Source organism: Urocampus carinirostris, chromosome 7, assembly GCF_059441175.1.
Source record: "Urocampus carinirostris isolate Australia breed hairy pipefish chromosome 7, RoL_Ucar_1.0, whole genome shotgun sequence".
In the NCBI taxonomy this organism is placed as follows: domain Eukaryota; kingdom Metazoa; phylum Chordata; class Actinopteri; order Syngnathiformes; family Syngnathidae; genus Urocampus; species Urocampus carinirostris.
Window position 1 is genome coordinate 25661006 of NC_142355.1, and position 18858 is coordinate 25679863.

At 39.8% G+C, this 18858-nt stretch overlaps 1 protein-coding gene across 1 annotated transcript in view; it reads left to right on the plus strand.

Annotated features, from left to right (window-relative positions):
- nell2a (neural EGFL like 2a) overlaps positions 1–18858 on the plus strand; it is a 187781-nt gene that overhangs the window by 25982 nt on the left and 142941 nt on the right. Inside the window, exons 4-8 of the mRNA XM_088340362.1 lie at positions 3113–3286; positions 9504–9600; positions 13368–13440; positions 15104–15186; positions 18367–18495. Of these exons, the coding sequence (XP_088196488.1) occupies positions 3113–3286; positions 9504–9600; positions 13368–13440; positions 15104–15186; positions 18367–18495 (556 nt within the window). The remainder of the gene's footprint in view (positions 1–3112; positions 3287–9503; positions 9601–13367; positions 13441–15103; positions 15187–18366; positions 18496–18858) is intronic.

Genomic DNA, 18858 nt, shown 5'->3' on the forward strand with positions numbered 1-18858 from the left:
CCGTTGGATGATCACAACTGCCATCCGGCATGATGCCCCGAATGAACAGTTTGTACATTAAAGTCAATCCTGAGAAAAGAGACCTCTCTGGGATGTTAATGACCTTCCTTGCTACTGATTAGCCTTCCCGGGAAAATTTGCATGCAGTGAAGCAGCACCGTTTCTTTTAAACGCGTGGCGGTGACTAATTTGGTGTCATTTGCGCATGTATGACCCCAGAAGAGTAAATCTATCAGACTAAGTCTGAAGATGGATCAACCCCATTTTTACACTTGCATGTACGTCCCTTCTTCACTTTCATACTAAATCTAGGGACTCACACATCAATTGCTAACATATTTATCCTTTTTATACTTGAGAGACCCCCCACACATATCAACAGAATGAATATCTGCAGGTATCAGTAACCGGTGATAAAGTCAAGTCACATTTATTTGCATAGCCCTTAATGACAAAGAGTCTCAAAGGGCTGCACGGGTTATTGCAAACCACAGACTATTATTACAGACTATTATTACACCATCCCCTGGTCTAAAACCTACATGGGGGCAAGGAAAAACTTCAACATGAGGAAAATGAAGAAACCTTGAGAAGGGACCGCAGTGGTGGTAATCCCCCTTCCAGGATGACCAGGCTGCAATGGATGTCTCAAATGACTGTCTCAAAGGACTGCACAGATTATTGTTTACCCATCCCCTAATCTTCACCCAACATGTGAGCAAGTAGAAACACAAAAACCTCAACATGAGGAAAATAAGAAACCCTGAGAAGGAGCCTCACAAGTGGTAATCCTCCTTCCAGGATGGCCAGGGCACAATCACAATCTAAAGCTCCAAGATACCCTGAGCAGTACCAATGCTGTCCTTAGAGAGGCAGCTACATGGAGTCAGATCATTGAAGACTGCCTGAAAGACAGAAAGGAAGCAAATATTCAAGTAATAATAGTACTGGTGTTATTAGTATTTATAAGTAGTACAAGTACATCCATCCATCCAATATCTGCACTGCTTATCCTCAGTAGGGTCGCGGGGGTGCTGGAGCCCATCCCAGCCATCTCCGGCCAGTGGGCAGGGGACACCCTGAACTGGTTGCCAGCCAGTGGCAGGGCACACAGGGACAGACAATTGACTCGCTCATTCACCTCTAGGGACAATTTGAACGGGCCGATTAAGCTGACATGCATGTTTTTGGAATGTGGGAGGAAATCGGAGAGCCTGGAGGAGACCCACGCAAGCACGGGGAAAATATACAAACTCCCCACATGACCTCAGAACTGTGCCACACACGCGCTAACCACTGCGCCGCATTGCTGCCTCGTACAAGTACACTGAAATAAAAATTAGTGAAGCACTGAAATGATTGAAATTAAATTCAGCAGTTAATCCAATTCACTGTTAAGCTAAACAGATGTGTAGTTTAGTTATATATGGTAGCTGAATCTAAATTATTTTATTTCTTGCAATTAGTACATCCATTGTTATTTTTATGTAATAGTGGTAGAAGTAACATGAATAGAAATGGTTGTTGTAGTAGTAGTAGTAGTAGTAGTACAAAAAAGAAAAAGAGAAAGGAAGAGAACTAAAAGAAAATGCAAAGCAAAGGAAATAAATAGGGAGAGTGATCGAGAGAAAGGAAGAAAGAGAAGGTAAAATAGTTACAAAGTGAGCGAAGAATAAAAAAAAGAAAGAGAAAGAGCAAGAAATATGGAAATCAAAGACACCGTTAGAAACAGAAAGAAGCAAGAGAGAGGGAGATAGAGGGTGAAAGAATCAGAAAGTGTGAGAAGAATTGAAAAAGAAAGAAGAAAAGAGGGTAAGAAGAAAGATAAAACAAAAGATTTTTGTTTGATTATACCGTAGCCTCTATTAGCTATGTGAAAATGGGAGAGTTGTCATCTGAATACTTGGACATCTGTTGTGGAGTACCACTTGGTCCTATCCTGGGTCCATAGTTATTTAATTTATACATTAACAATATTTTTAATGTTTCAAAACTATTGAAAATAGTAATATTTGCAGACGACACTAACATTTTCTATTCAAATGATAACTATATTGATTTAGTAACCTGTATTAATCGTGAATTAATTAACCTAAAAGTATGGATGGATATAAATAAATTATCATTCAATCTAAATAAAACTAAAGTAATATTCTTTGGTAATCGCAAGGCAAATCAAGATTTAGAAGTAAAAATGGATGGTGCAGCAATAGACACTGTAGCAGAAATTACATTTTTAGGGGTCATAATAGACAATAAATTAAGCTGGAAAACACATATCAGACACATACAAACTGAAGTATCTAAAAGCATTTCAATTATTAATAAAGCCAAATTCATTTTAAACTATAAGGCATTGTATGCCTAATAAACTTAACATATTGTGCAGAAGTCTACTACAGAAGTTCACTACAGCCCCTTTTTACCCTCCAAAAACGTGCAATTAGAACCATACACAGGGTAGGATATCGAGATCATACTAATATTTTATTCCTATAGTCCAAATAATTAAAATTGGATGATTTAGTAATAAAGAATAAAGTTTTCATTCATTTATTCAAAAAAAGCATGCTTGGCTCCTGACTTTCCTACTAAGTTATTGTAAAATACAGTATAGCCAACCGCCTTAGTTACTATTGGCATTCCTGCACCTGCTGACTCCTGTCACTTGTATGCCTAATATACTTAACATATTGTGTCACACTGAAAAGCTTGTTTTACTATTAACCAATTTCTTGATGTACAGTAACTGTCATTAGGGTAAACTTGACTATTTCCACCCGTCCTCACACTTGCCCAACACAACAAGATAGTCACTTGTCGTAGCCACTTACGAAGACATCTTATAATTGGCACTTTGCTGACTATGAAACATGCCCAAAGCAGAGGTGATGAGATGCTTTTATTGCTCCCGCTGACATCAATGATCAAAACCTCGCACGAAAATAGTGCCATTATTTCGATGACTCTGCACTCACCCGCCAACGTTGCGCTCTGCTTGAGTACCGTTGTTGATTAAAATTTAAACGCTTGCCAATCAGCACGGCAACGAGCGTGCCGGGAGAGAGACTGCTGTTTTCAGACACTGTTCTTTTTCTTTTTTTTGTGCTAGGTTCCTCGAACTGGAGAGCAGCGGACAGCGCAGCGAGGTGCGCCTTCACTACCGCACCAAAGGGTTGCAGGCACACACCGAGGTTTTCCCTTATAGCCTGGCTGACGACCAATGGCACAAAGTCTCGGTTGCCGTTAGTGCCTCTCATCTCATCCTCCATGTTGACTGCAATAGGTAATGTTTTGTGTAAAAACAGTAACTTTCTTCACCTTCGGGTAATATTCTGATTGGGAAAGGAATATTGGATATCTTGAATGAAACGTATTTTCCGGACTCTGGAGTATAAATTGCACCAGCCCAAAAACGCTTGATTAAGAAGGATAAAACATACAGGTATATCAGTCGCATCTGAAATATAGGTCGCATTTTTCAGGGAAATTTATTTGATAAAATCCAACACCAAAAACATACCGTATTTTCCGCACTATAAGGCGCACCTAAAAGTCTTGTTTTTTTTCAAAAGCTGACCATGCGCCTTATAACACAGTGCGCCTTATATATGGCTCAATATTAAATTCGCAAGGTCTCGCAACTACGAGAAACAGCCGCCGACTCCATTTTTCGCGCTGTGCATACTGGGAAATATTAAACGATTGGTAGTTGCCGGGGCTCGTGTTGTATTTGTTTACTAAGTGGCAAAATGGCTACCCCATTAAACTGCTTAATTCATATTCAACAAATACAGTATTTGTCTGAATCCAGGGTTATGACTGGTGAAGATGTAAAGCACAATTTACCTTAAACAAACGCAGAATTATTCAGAATGTCACGTTTGAGAGAGAGAGAGAGCGAGAGAGAGAGAGAGAGAGCGAGATTCTCTTTCATACGTGCATTTGTATAAGAAAATGGCTCCTGTTAAGAGACACGCGTACAACGCCGAGTTTAAACTCAAAGCGATCAGTCACGCAGCACAACACGGCAATAGAGCGGCAGCGAGAGAGTTAAACTTAAATGAATCGATGGTACGGAAGTGGAGAAAGGATGAAGATAAGCTCCGCCAAGTAAGGAAAACTCAACAAAGTTTCCGTGGCAATAAAGCAAGATGGCCAGAGTTAGAGGAGACACTTGAACAGTGGGTTGTTCAACAAAGAGCGGCAAGCAGAAGTGTCAGTACGATAACTATACGTATGAAGGCAACAGCGCTGGCACAAAAACACCGGACGTGTTGGATGGCCCATTCACTGAGATAGGGTCAATTCGAACACAGCAGAAGAAGAATTCGAGGGATTCGTCGATGAGGAGCTTATAGAGTGATCTTTGTTTTTCTTTTGTGTGTTTACGTTTTACATTTTACAGTTATTATGTTATTGCTTTGCACTCGTTGTTTTTGCACATTACGAGTGTCACTTTATTGCGATTGCACTAACGTTTCATTTAAAATAACAGTATCAGACGTTTTTTTCTTTGCGTGTTGACTAAATGGACAAAAAATAAAATGATATGTCGATGTTGTTCAAAGATGTCAAAGATGTGTCACGAAAATGCTTTACCTCAGAGAAAATAATAAAACGGCTGTTTATTTATTTTGGGAGTGAATGGAGTTGTGGAAAGCTTGTTTGTTAATAAAGTTTGACCTTTTTGAATATTTTGTTGACATTCCCTTGAGCGTGGCAACATCTAGAGGTTGCATAAAGTAACTACATTCTCTACTGTAGTCAAGTCGTCACATTTATTTACCGTAAATAGCCCTTAATCCCAAAAATGTCTCGAAGGACTGCACAGGATTACAATTACAAAATTGCACAATTACCTGATCTTAAACCAGCATGCACTTATAGCGCCTTATAATGGGGTGCGTCTTATGTATGGCATAAGTTTTAAAATATATCATTCATTGAAGGTGCGCCTTATAACATGGTGCGCCATATAGTGCGGAAAATACGGTATATGTCATCTTACAAGGCAATTTCCAATGAAATAGAGAACAAGTCAAGTCAAGTCATGTTTATTTGTATAGGGAGTGTCTGAAACTCATGACAAGTTACCGGACACCAGGGCAGACATCTCTGTAAAGTTGCCTGCCCAGCCATAAAGTTGCCTGCCCCATTTTTCACTACTTGAAACACAATAAGACGACTAATTGTAAAAAAAAAAAACATTGTTGCAGAGTATTAAGGATTGATAATCAGAACATATAACAGAACAACACTTTAAAACGAAGTTTATTATAAATCTACTTATAACATTCATTGTATGTATATGACATACAATCCATCTGCCATCAGTATGTACCTGTATTTACTCATCTTCATTAATGCAATGTTTGCGTGGCTTCGTCTGCTACAGGCCACGCAAACTCTTTCCAATATGCTTTTAATGTACATTTATGTTTTGCAGCGTCATACATTTTTTGTAGCTTCTTTTGAATATTTCTTCTGGGGCTGAGGTTTTGGCTTGATTCCAAACCACTTATCAATTTTTCTTTTGTTCTCTGTGTGTCTACTTTGGAAAATGATGTGCAAATGCACGACCTTATAATGCTCGGGAAAGTCCGGATGCACACAGTTATTCGATGCAGGCTTCTGATTGGCTCCCGAGTATGCAAATCAGAAAACTAACCGAAATTCCGAAATGTCCAAATAAAACAAAGATTTCGAAATGGGAAAAAAAAAAACGTTGTATTTAATTTGAAATTTTTTAACAACAACAAAAAAAAAAAAAAACAAAGACTTGACTTGACTTGAAAGTTGTCGGCCACCCGGGCGGAGACGTTTTGTAAGTTGTAGGCCCGACGGGCGTCCGGGCAGATATTATTTCAGAGACTGGTATAGCCCTTAATCACAAAGAGTCTCAAAGGGCTGCACAGACCACAAATTATTGCAAACTACAGACTATTATTACACCATCCCCTGATATAAAACCTACATGAGGGCAAGGAAAAACTCAAAAACCTCAACATGAGGAAAATGAAGAAAACTTGAAAAGGGACCAACAACAGGCCAAATAAATGTACCGTATAGGAACGTTACATGATTGACATGCCTGATAATGTCAGTAATGCCGTAACATATTAAGAGTTATTCAGATAACTAGCATAAAGAACATGCTTTTTGATTATTAATGAGTCATAGAGCGATGCAGGTTGAAGCTAGATATAGCTAGCTAAAAGCTAGCTAGTGGCTAAGTTTTCATCTTAAACAATAGAAACAGATTTTCCTACTTGCCTGTCCACTGTAAATACCTAGCTGACTTACAAGATATACTACAAATTGGGTTATCAAGTTTACTATATGAAGTTATATACTGTAATTCAATTCTGCTAGTTAGTAATAGAGGTTTATAGCTAGAAGTTATAACAATCATTTACCAAATGGACTTCACCTCCTAGCAGCTGCATCAAGAATATGAAATAGTAAAGTAAGAACATATATAGTAAATTGACTACAGGAGCTGCTAGCCAGCTGCGAGCCATCCGCTTTGTAAATTGTTTTCTTACACTGAAAGAAGAAGCCCTCCAATTTAATTTTACTTTTGTATTAAGATAAAAACGATTTATTCAACTTAAATTATGTGTGTGATTTTATTTGTGTATCTATAGTAGTTATTTTCTTAAGGTCTTATACTCTCAGTCAGTAACAATGTCATCTCAAGGTAAGTTTAACCCTTTGGGGGCTTTTATGAAGGCGCGACGCTACTCGGCGGATTTTCACAGTTTGCTTGTGGTTCTGGTCCCTGTTAACCACGAAAACCGAGAAATCTCTCTACTTGCAATATTCGATTTCATATAAGATTATTGTCTGCATGTAAACGGACCCAATGACCCTCCACGTCTTTGTTTTTGTGAAGGTCTCCGAGTTCAGTTCTTTTCTGTTGTTGGTTTGATTGAGGTTCCATGATGTTAGACAATTGTACTGCTTTCAAAGTAAAAGCTTTAAAGCTTTACAATTATATCCATCTGTCTGGTTGTTTTGTCTTATTCTCTCAGTAAATATAGTATTATGCAAATGTGGTGCTGTCATAGTTGAAGCTTTTTAGGTTAACAATTATAGCAGCCCGCCAAGATGAGTCTTTCAATGAATTTGTCAGAAAAAATGACCCCCTTTTGCCAATTTTCTGCTCAGTTTTTCAGTAACAATAGACGTTTTCTGTCAAGTATTTGGCAATATTGTCATGTCCTTCGATCTGATCAATGATGAACAATGGCGCTGGTTAAGTCTTGTCGACCATCTGATAACAAAATAACAAGGGGTATAAACATTCACACAAGAGCTACTGTTGGTTTTAACTCACACCGATTACGTGCACACACAGACTGACTTCAAAGCACAAAACTCCTGTTGCCTCCCTGCTCCCTCACGTCACATCCTATCTTAAAGGATTCATGTGTGAACGCAAACAACAGCAACAAAAGTCACAGACACTACAATATCATATGTTAAATCAGTTAAAACATAGATATAACAAACACAAAACTGGTTTGAATTCTCGACAGATTGTTTTACCAAAAGTTGGAATTGTATTTTATGGACCTGAACACAAACTTGCAGTTCAAAAATATAACTAAAATTAAATCCTAAAATTGTTGTTTACCTAGACCAGGGGTGTCAAACAGACCGCGTGCCGTGGGCCAGATCAGGCCTGCAAAGGGATTGAATTTGGTTGGCGAGGTTCGGCTGAGGGAAGCGCAAGAGAAAAACAAGCCGCAGGTAGAAATATGTCTACTTGATGTTGCTAAAGTCAGGTGCCTCTCACAAACGCTGTACTTGTATTTCTTTATCTCTCTCTTTCTTTCTCTTTCTCTTTCTCTTTCTCTTTCTCTCTCACTCTCTCTAACCCCCCTCTCTCTCTCCTTCACTCTCTTTGTCTCTCTTGTTCTCTTTCTTTATTCCTCTTTGGCTCTTTCTCTCTCTGTGTCTTTTTATCTTCTTTTGCTCTTCTTCCTTTTTTTCCTTTTCTCTCTCTTTTTTCTATTTCTCTCTTCCTCTTGCTTTCCCCTTCTCTCTTTCTCCCCTTCTTTCTCTCCTTGTCTTTCTCCACCTTCTCTCTTTCTTTCTTTTTATTTCTCATTGGATTTCTTTCTTTCCCCATCTCTCACTATTTCTCTTTTTATCTCTTTTGATTCTCTCCCTCTCTTTCTCCCTTTCTTTCTTTCTTTGTCCCACCCTCTCTACTTTTCTCTCCCTCTCTTTCTCTCTTTCTCTCTTTCTTTGTCCCACCCTCTCTATTTTTCTCTCTCTTTCTCTTATTTCTTTTCTTTTTTTCTTTCTCTCTAATCTACTAGTTCAGCCCACGAAAGTATGTCCGTTCTATCGTGTGTCCTCGAGTTAAAATGAGACCTATTAGTGAACATCCGACAAGCTTTAAAAAGTCCATGCCCAAGCTGACAAGAAAACCTGCCATATTAAAAAAATTTAAAACTTTGCAAAGATTTTTTTTTCCACATCAACAAATTATTTATAATATAATGATATACCCGTAAATTATCGACTGACACTGAAAATTTTAACTTCTTATCTAACATTCAACTCTGACACATTACTTTTTCCTTTTGTATGACGGGTAAACCTGCCAACTAATGTATGTATTGATTGGTTGTTGAGACCAAATTCTTCTTTTCTGATTTAGAAATCAATTAGAAAATTGTTAATAAGCTACAATAATTTAAAAACAAAAACAAGCAATTCCTGGCACATGTGTAAGGTTTAAATGTAAAGGGTTCTTGAGTGAGTCTTTTAAAGTGGCTTTATCGCTTGAGATAGCTAAAAATTCAAAAATCACCATCGAGTATTTTACGTTCATAGTATAGATCAGGGATTTAGCTCATGTGAAGATTTATCTAAAACTTGCCAGAAACCCCAAGAACAACTAAGGACATGTGGAGAGGATGGACGAGGAGCAAATGTTGAAAAGGAGCTACAGAGCAGAAGTAAATGGAAGTAGACCAAGATTGACGTGGATGGATGGTGTTATGAGTGCACTGTAGGAAAAAGGTCTAAATACAGTGGAAACTAGAGCTTTTGTTGGTGATAGGAATGAGTGGAGATGTGTTGTAATAGTGAGATGTTTAGACATGTTCTAAGGGATGGGCAGGGCACCCGTATGATGCGGCAGGGGTAAACCAGTGAAAGCTGTCGGGGCATGCTGTTGAACAGAAGAGTGTGTTGTGTCACCCCGAGTGACATGGCCGCTTTCTTGTGTCCCGTTTCATCTGGAGGGACAAAAGCATGACCAACTTAGGTGCTGAGGTCCAAACATTTGTGTGTGTGTTTTTTGTGTTTTTATTTTCTGTTTTTGTATGTGTTTGTCTTGCTGTCTGTCACCACTCTCGAGGGATATGACCAGGGTAGATAGATAGATAGAAGATTTATCAAGTCTGAACCCGTGGGAAATAACCCGGTTCTGCAAAGTAGAATCCCTAAGTGTGAATTCTGTTTTTCCTTTCTTTTTATAGGATCTACGAGCGGGTGGTGGAGGCACCCGACATGGACCTACCCGAAGACTCCACATTCTGGCTGGGACAGAGAAACTCGGCTCATGGATTCTTTAAGGTTGACACAAATGCACCACTTCAGAAATCAATTTTGATGTCCTTCTGGATGTGTTGTGTCCCGCCCGTCGTAAAAGCTTCCTCATGTCGTGAAGCCAAAGTGCTCGCCTTCGTCTTATTTCATAAATCATTTTCGGCTTGTGTCTTTTCATTTATGATGGAGCAGCTGGATTTAATTGCCAAAGCTTAGCCATTTTTAATGTGAATGTTGCCTTTCTTTCCATCAGCATTGTTTGTTTCGCTTTTGCGCTTGAATTTGCCTCAACTCAATGCATTTACCTCAGCAAACCTCTACAATGCTGATTCGGGAGGAATTGTTGAATAGCCTGCGGACTGCGTTTATTTGCCTTGTTCCCTTTAATTTTTTATTTTTTTTATCCATCAGGTACTGAAGCCCAGGCTGAATGTTCGCTCACATTTCCCAGGCACAGACCTCTGTCTGCTTTCATGACCTTAAGTAGCATTTTCTCGCTCAGCCAAAACTCCATTCAATAAGATCCACAGGAGACTAACGATTAGCCAATCAGCGTTAGCACTCGCAACCTCGGGGCTTACGAAGCTTTGAGCCCGCTCAACATTCCAGTTTTACGCCTATCCGGTGCACATTACACTTAAAGGAATAAAACATAAAAACAGTGGGCTTGTTTCAGCCCTTTAAAATAGATTACAAGTAAACACTTTTCTTCTTCTGTGATTGAGAAGATAAAAAAAATAATCCAGCTCAAGGAAAAGTCAGATGGAGGCTGGAAATAGAGTGGAACGCTCTGACAGATCTGACTGGAATAGTCCCGGATCTTATCAGTATTTTTGAGACCCATTTTATCTGTGTGACAAGTCATCTGCTTGTACACCTACAAAGTTTACTTCGGGTTTTGTTCATCTCCAGATTATTTTTTTAGGTTTTTTATCTGATAACGAAGGATTGTCTGTGCTTGTATTTATTGTTTGGAAAGTATTAGATAGTGTCAATCAAACTTGTACTTTCCGTAGTTTCTGGACTATAAATCATACCTGGAGTATAGGTCGCATTTTTGGGGAAATGTATATGATCAAATCCAACACCAAAAATATACATGTCTTCTTTAAAGGCAATTAAAAATTAAAACAAAATAAAGAACAGGTTGAATAAGTGTATGGTATACTAACGTTACATGATTGAAATACCCGGCAAAGTAAGTAACGTCATGACACAATAGTTATTTAGATAACTATAGCATAAAGAACATGCTTACCAAACTAGCATCACTCCGAATAACTAAATCCAATGAAATCTTCTGTGTCATCTTTACCTCAGCTTCTCACTAACTCCAAACTTTCTTTCTGCAGTTCGATTAGCGTTTACGGCTGCATAGTTTACTATTTGCGGCCTGCAGTATATCTTTTTTTTTCCGGTGCCATTTTTGTTCTTAGTTGATTTAATAAGATACTGGTTTTGTGCCGTAAAATTTCCCCCCCAAAGGCCCGGTCACACAGCCTTTCACGGGCGTATCGAGGCTGAATCCCGGCCAGAAATTTCTGCCCGTGAAGCAGGTGCTGTTGGACGCTTTGAGATCGCGATACAGACGAGATACAGCCGTGCTTTACACGCGGTAAGAAATTCACACGCAGACATATCTGGCCGTGATTCAGCCTCGATACGCCCGTGAAAGGCTGTGTGACCGGGCCTCAACAACAGGGCATGGTTTAAATGATCAACACAGGCCGAGAGCGCCCTCTTGCAGTTTGGTGTGATCTAACATGTTAAATGATATACCGGTAAAAACAATTTAAAGCTCATCCAACCATTATTCGCACCGCTTATCCTCAGTAGGGTCGCAGGGTGCTGGAGTCCATCCCAGTTATCCTCAGGCAGTGGGCACCGGACACCCTGAACTGGTTGCCAGCTAATCACAGGGCACACAGAGACAGACAACTCACTCGCTCATTCATTCCCACCTAGGAAAAATTCCGACCGGCCAATCAACCTGACTCTCCACCATACCACACCAATTTAACACTCAATTATATAATAACATGTTAATAATTTCACATATAAGTCTCACCGCAGTAAAGTCGCACTCTGGCTAAACTATGAACAAAAAAACTGACTAATAGTACGAAAAATACTGTATTTAAAAGAGTTCTACCACTACTTTGTATATAAATCACTAGTCCTTAGCTAACAGCAGTTAGGTAAAATAAATTAAATCCCATCTTTATCTATTGCTCGTGGGCAGGACAGTTTATTGTACCAGTCACAAAAATAACTCAAAGATTTTGTATGTCAACACTCCTTTTAAACCAGGGGTCTCCAACGCGGTGCCCCCGGGCAGTTGTTGCAAATAGCTCACAAATGATGGGTAATTATGATTTTCTAGTACATTTGACTTCTAACTGACATGCTGTTTTAGGGGTCTACTTATTTTTTAATAATTACAGCCCGGTAATACCATAGTAAAAACAAAGTTATAATTTTAGAAATGTATATCAAAATGGTAGCTCTTCACACCAATCAATAACCACAAGTAGCCCTCAGCTTTAAAATGGCTCGGGACTCCTGCTTTAAACAATAACAGGAAATGTGAAAAAAAAATAACATAATTCAAAGTGGATCGAGTAGGTACTAAATGCAAACATTGTGATTCGGCATTTAGTTGCCGTGCTTAATTAATGTTTAGAATCCTGTCATGACCGGTACAAGCAGGGGACCGAATGCATAACGTTTCGCACAAAGCTTTATTGGAGAATCAGGGAAGTGAGGTGCAGGGAAACAAACGACAGCAATCCGGTGCTCGGTGGAAGCCCTCAAGATCGGAGCGTGGTCGGAGGACGAAAACAAGTTGAGCAGCCGGGACAGGAGAACGGAGCGTGATCGGGGATCGGAACAAGTCGGGGAGCCGGGACAGGAGATGGAGCGTGGTCGGGGATCGGAACAAGTCGGGCAGCCAGGACAGGAGACGGAGCGTGTTCGGAGATCGGAGATCGGAACAAGTCGGGTAGCCGGAAGCCAGGGATCGGGGATCGATACAGGAAACAGAATCAGGATACGGGTAGCCGGGACAGGAGAACAAAGCTTGGATCAGGGATCGACACAGAAAACTGAAACAGGACATGGGTAGCCGGGACAGGAGAACGAAGCTTGGATAGGGGATGGATACAGGAAACAGGTCACAATCAAAATGGGAGCCAGAGTCAAAAGTACTTGCCTTGCATGCCCTGAGTTTCGCATGTAGTTTTGTGATGTAACACTAGTTTGGCTAATCGTGAAAGCAAAATAAATTCAAAATGTGCATGCGTCAGTTTAGGTTTGATAAGTTTACCAAAAGGCAAATTTAACCCTCAATATACATTAAATGCATACAAACAGAACGTAAGTCCTTCAAATTATCAGAAAATGATCAACACGTTACAAGTTGCCTGATAAAAGACCTTACTATACAATTAGTTCGAGTAGCAGAGAATTCTTCCATTTCAAATAAGCAACATTCTAATGACGACGAACACCGTAATACATACGAGCAGGGTTGGGATGGCAACAGGCTGTCAATGCTTCCATGTGTGCAAACATGTTTTCGGTTTTGAGATAGAAGCCAAACAGCAATCAATAGAGTCCGTATGGTGGAATAGAATTTTCAACTGTCATCCATGTCACTTAACCTCCCACTGGGGGAAATTATGATTCCTCAGGGGCTTCTCACAATCTGAAGTGGAAAAAAAACATATTTCTCTTATTGCTATTCTTCTTATTTAGCGTACTCACGTTTACATTCCTCATGTGTGTGTTTTCAGGGAGTGATGCAGGATGTTGAAATTGTGGTAATGCCTCAAGGATATATCTCCCAGTGTCCAGACCTGAATAGAAGTGAGTGCTCCATAGGCTCTCCTTGCCCGTATCAATCACGTTAAATGAATTCACCAATCGTATCTTGGGGTCACGCATATGAATTGAATGTGGGGGGGGGGATAACTTAACTTGATGGATTTGAGAAGTGTTTGCAGGCTGCGTAGTATTCCATTAAACACTGTGTGGCTGCTTAAAAAGAATTTTACTCATTGTATAAATAGAATAAAGGTTGACCAAAATACCTATAGGTGCAAAAAAAAAACCATTGACGGAATTGCCAAAGCACAGGGTATGTAAAGTAAATATAAATACTCACACTTCAAACTTGGAGTGCACCAGTCGCAGTTTCAAATGATAGATATAATAATCATATAATAAAAAAGTAGTCTACCATTTGCTAGACAGGAGAATTTAGCAGACATGGGACCAAGTCACACATGTGCAAGTCTCAAGTAAGTCTCAAGTCTTCACCTTCAAGTCCCAAGTAAGTCCCAAGTATTTTTTTCTTGGGCAAGTCAAGTCACAAGTCAAGTCCCGAGTCTTAGATTGCCAAGTCCAAGTCAAGTCACAAGTCATAAAAACAGCGACTCGAGTCGACTCGAGTCCAAGTCACTAAGTCTCAAGTCCCCATGTCTGGAATTTAGTTTAAAACGATTTTTGCTAACGTTTTTACATAAACAAGATAAAATATCTTAAATAAAAGAAAAACAGATTCAGATCATCTCGAGTACACGAGTACTGTTGCTGATATTTGAAGACCAATAGTAAGGAGTAGTGATTTTTTTATAAATCGCTAAAATTTAGAACACTATATACATAACTGTACCACAATTTCAAATAAGCATTTGCAAAGGAGTTTGAACACATTTGTAAGGATATTTATAATTTTACAAGTATGCAAACAGTGTAAAACTGTCAAAGCCAGAACAGGCAGTAGACCCAAACGCGTAACGTTTCACACCAAGCTTTATTGTGGAAGCGGAGAAGTCAGGCGCCGGAAAACAAACGCCAGCGATTTGGCGATCACTGGGCAGGAGAAGCAGGAAGCCCATGAGATCGAAGCGTGGTCGAAGGGCGGAAATGAGTCGAGCAGCCGGGACGGGAGATCTGAGCGTGGTCGGTGAATAGAAACGAGTCGGGCAGCCGGGACGGGATACCGGAGCGTGGTCGGTGGACAGAAACGAGTCGGGCAGCCGGGACGGGAAATCGGAGCTTAGTCGGAGGAATGAAAAAGTCACGTAGCAGGAGACGATCGGGAAGCCAGGGGCAGACGAATAGGATACAGGAAAGGACTGGACAGACGGGAGCCAGAGTAAAAAACTGCTTGCCTTGCATGTGCGGAGGTTCGCTGACAGACTGACAAGGAGTGAATGAGAGTGTTGAGTTTAAATAGGAGGGGAACCAATCAGGAAACAAGGAGCAACTGGAGCCAACCGGGCACAGATAAGGGCAATGGGCAAATCATTAACAGTGTGTTCAAATTTTACATATTCAAAAGTACTTAAATATAAATGGTATTCCTAAATTAATTTCCGTGCCTTTGGTATACCTCAATATCTTTAGAAGCATGGACCTCATATTATGTTTGCTCTGGTCTTGAAGCACATTTAATACATGATGTTGTCGCAGTGTTCAATCCAAACAAACGTGAAATCTAATAACATTTCCTTTTGCTACATAGCATGTCCAACCTGCAATGATTTTCATGGACTTGTGCAGAAGATCATGGAGCTGCAGGATGTCCTTGCTAAAACATCCAGTAAGGTAATGTAAAAAAAAAATAAAAATAAAAAATACTGTTATGGTAATTACTATGTCCTGTGCTCTCATTATTTGATTCCTCTGTACGTCTTCCTCTGTATGTGCCTGGAGGGAATGTTTACAAATATCTTGCGAATGCCTCTCTACACACCAATGTTTGAATTTGATCAAGGGTCAAAGTTCAAGGTCACTGACGTGACTTTTGTTCACTCGGAAATTCTCCGGGATCGCTTGCAGAGAAATTTGCACACCGACTTGGTGAAATTCACTCCCAGGAGGTCGAAGTTCGTGTTTGCATCTATAAGTGTACTCTCCTGTGCCCCAGAAAATCGAAAAATATCAACAACCAGTCGAAGTTACTGGACAGAACAAGCAGAGAAGTGCATGCATCAACTCTGTATGAATAAAAAATATGATATAAATGCAAATGCGGATGTGAACATCAGCAAGAGTACTCAGAAGAAATGCATTCATACAAAATATCACACATCTGCGGTATTGACGTGCAAGCGGTAGAGAATGCAATAAACATGAATAGTACTATCTCTGTAGGTCACTATTCTTGGCCCTACAGTTTTTGTGGACCTGACTGAAAAATCTCAAGCCACACACCTGTATAACAATTAAAATAGCTCAAATAGTTTGGATTATCTTAGTTTTCAATTTGGTATTGTGCTACGATTTTAGTTTTTTTTTCTTGGTAAAATAATAAAAATGTACTTGAAATGGGAAATTATATCTCCAACAGGAAACAATTTTTTGAAGCATTACCGAATAGTCTGCGTCACATTACCAAATGATTTACCCGCACAACTTCTTGAGTAGATAATTATGAAGATAATAAATATTTTTAATCTTCTGCCATCTAATAATGTGGAGGATTATTTGTGGTTTTGATCTCTGAAATTTGTTTTTGTATTATCAATATCTAAATCATTCAATGGTTTATGAGTTTTTTTTAATATATATTTTTAAAATAATAATAATCTCTTTCTTGTTTTTAATCATAGTCCTTTATTAAAATATGATGGAGACAAGTTTTTTCCACCAGACAGCAGTGATAAGTCTCTGACTTATATACGTTAAAAATAATTTCTTACCCCAATGACAGAAAGGTTACTAATTTTATGTATATTCTTATTTCAAGATTTGTTATATATGATATCATATTTATCAGCTTTTAAATTAGCACAGTGCTCATTTTTAGAAATATTTTTAAAAAATATTAATTAAAAAAAGAATTTTTTTAAGCAAATAATCTACCCAATGTTCGAAAAGACATTGACATGAAATTAAAAATAAACGTAGACGTTTTATTGTTCCACTTGAAGCACAAATTAAAATGACCTTCTCATCTCATCTCATTAGCCACACCGCTTATCCTCAGTAGGGTCGCGGGGGTGCTGGAGCCCATCCCAGCAATCATCGAGCAGTGGGCAGGGGACACCCTGAACTGGTTGCCAGCTAATCGCAGGGCACACAGGGACAGACAACTTGCTCGCTCATTCACACCTAGGGACAATTTGGACCGGCCAATCCACCTGGAATGCATGTCTTTGGAATGTGGGAGGAAACCGGAGTGCCCGGAGGAAACCCACGCAAGCAGCCAGGGGAGAAAATAGAAACTTCGCACAGGAAGTCCGGTTGCTGGATTTGAACCCACACAGGAGGTTCCCAAGACCTTAGAACTGTGCCGCACACGCGCTCACCACTGTTCCGTCGTGCTGCCCTAAAATGACCTTAAATAATACAAATATATACTTAAAATTTGCAAACGTTTCTGCCTAGGGGGTCCAATTTTATTTTTCTACAGTGTATGACACATTTTTATTAAGTGAATCAATTTTTTGTCATTGACCCTATAATACAGAGGTGGCGAAAAAGTTTGACACAAAGAGCCGAAATTGTTAACTGTGAGAGTCAAAGAGCCACACCACGCACTGACTTGCCATGACAGACAGACACACACAAACACACACGATTAAAAACATATTATTTCCCATAACACACTCCTCTCCTTACAATACAACAAGTATTGTTCTTGTATTGATTTCAAGGAGAGTGTCCGCGCTCAATACACAAAAAAAAACTAAACATGAAACAAGGCAAAGAGCCACATTATATAGAAAATATGATGAGGCAAAGAGCAGCATTCTTATTGGCCAAGAGCCACGTGTTCGCCACCCCTGCTATAATAAGAGTATTAGTATGGATCTTAAGAGGGGACCGTATGAGAGTGTGATTGTGCCGACGGTGTTGTATGGTGCAGAGACCGAACCCAGATTTGAGAAGGAAAAAAAACGATTTTGAGATTAAGTGTTTGAGGAGTATGTTCGGAGTGACAAGATTGGATAGATTGAGAAATGAAATTGTGAGAGAGAGAACTGGAGTAGTAGTGGAACTGAGCAAGCGTGTGGATAAGAGAGAACTGGTTTGCAAGCATGGAGAGGATGGATGAGGAGCGAATGTTGAAGAGGATCTACAGAGCAGAAGTAAATGAAAGGAGACCAAGAGGAAGGCCGCGATTGATGTGGATGGATGGTGTTATGAGTGCACTGCAGGAAAGAGGTTTAAATATAGTGTAAGGTAGAGCACTTGTTGGTGATATGAATGAGTGGAGAGGTGTTGTAAAAGGATAGTGGGATGTTTAGACGTGTTCTAAGGGATGGGCCTGCATGATGCGGCAGGTGTAAACCAGTGAAAGCTGTCAGACCCTGCTCTTGAACAGAAGAGTGTATTGTGTCACCCTTTCTCGTGTCCTGTTTCATCTGGAGGGACGAAAGCATGATCAACTTGGGTGCGGAGGTGCTTAACTTGTTTGAGTGTTTGGCCATTTTGGTTGGCCATGGTCCAAACATTTTGGTGTGTGTTTTTTGCTTCTTTTTCCCTTTTTCTTTTCTTTGTTTTTGTGTGTGTTTGTCCTGCTGTCGGTCACCCCTCTCAAGGGATATGACCAGGGTAGATAGATAGATAGATAGGTCAATGACTATCTATCAATTTCTTACAGCACACTATACAAGGTCCTAAGGTCTTATGTGCGGCGGCAGACTGGTTGAGAAACTGCTTGATATGGCCATTTATCTTCTTGATCCGTTTGGCGCTTCTAGGACACTTGGATCTTCATGTTCGTAAACCATCAAGGGTTCATGTTGTCCCCATCTTCTCTTTGTCTTCCCTGAGTAGCTGTCCAGGGCAGAGGAGAAGATGAATGGGTTGGACGGATGCTATTGTGAGAGGACATGCAGCGTCAATGGGGCAGTCTATCGGGAAGAAGAAGGCTGGACAGACGGCTGCAGGAACTGCACCTGCACGGTAAGTCCTTTACGCTTTGACCAGTGCATTATGCTTTTGTCTGTGGCTAGCTTTTGGTTTTAATGAAGTCGGGAGTGTTTATTGCAGTCGAGAACAAAGTGTGTGTCGTATTGTGTGTTTACGACTGAGCGAGTTTGTTGTGTACCGAAGGGAAGTGTCGGATAACTCACTGTAACGATGTGATTGAGGTTAAAGAGGAGTGTGCTACTTGAATGTAACTAGTAGTGAACCAGTGTGATTAATTTCCATTGGCGGCAAAATACGTCAAATTTTAGAAGTTGAATGTTGCGTGAGCATCGTTTTTAAGGTCAGTCGAAAAAACAAGCAAAAATGCATCAGTAACATTCAGAGAGGTGTTCAAGT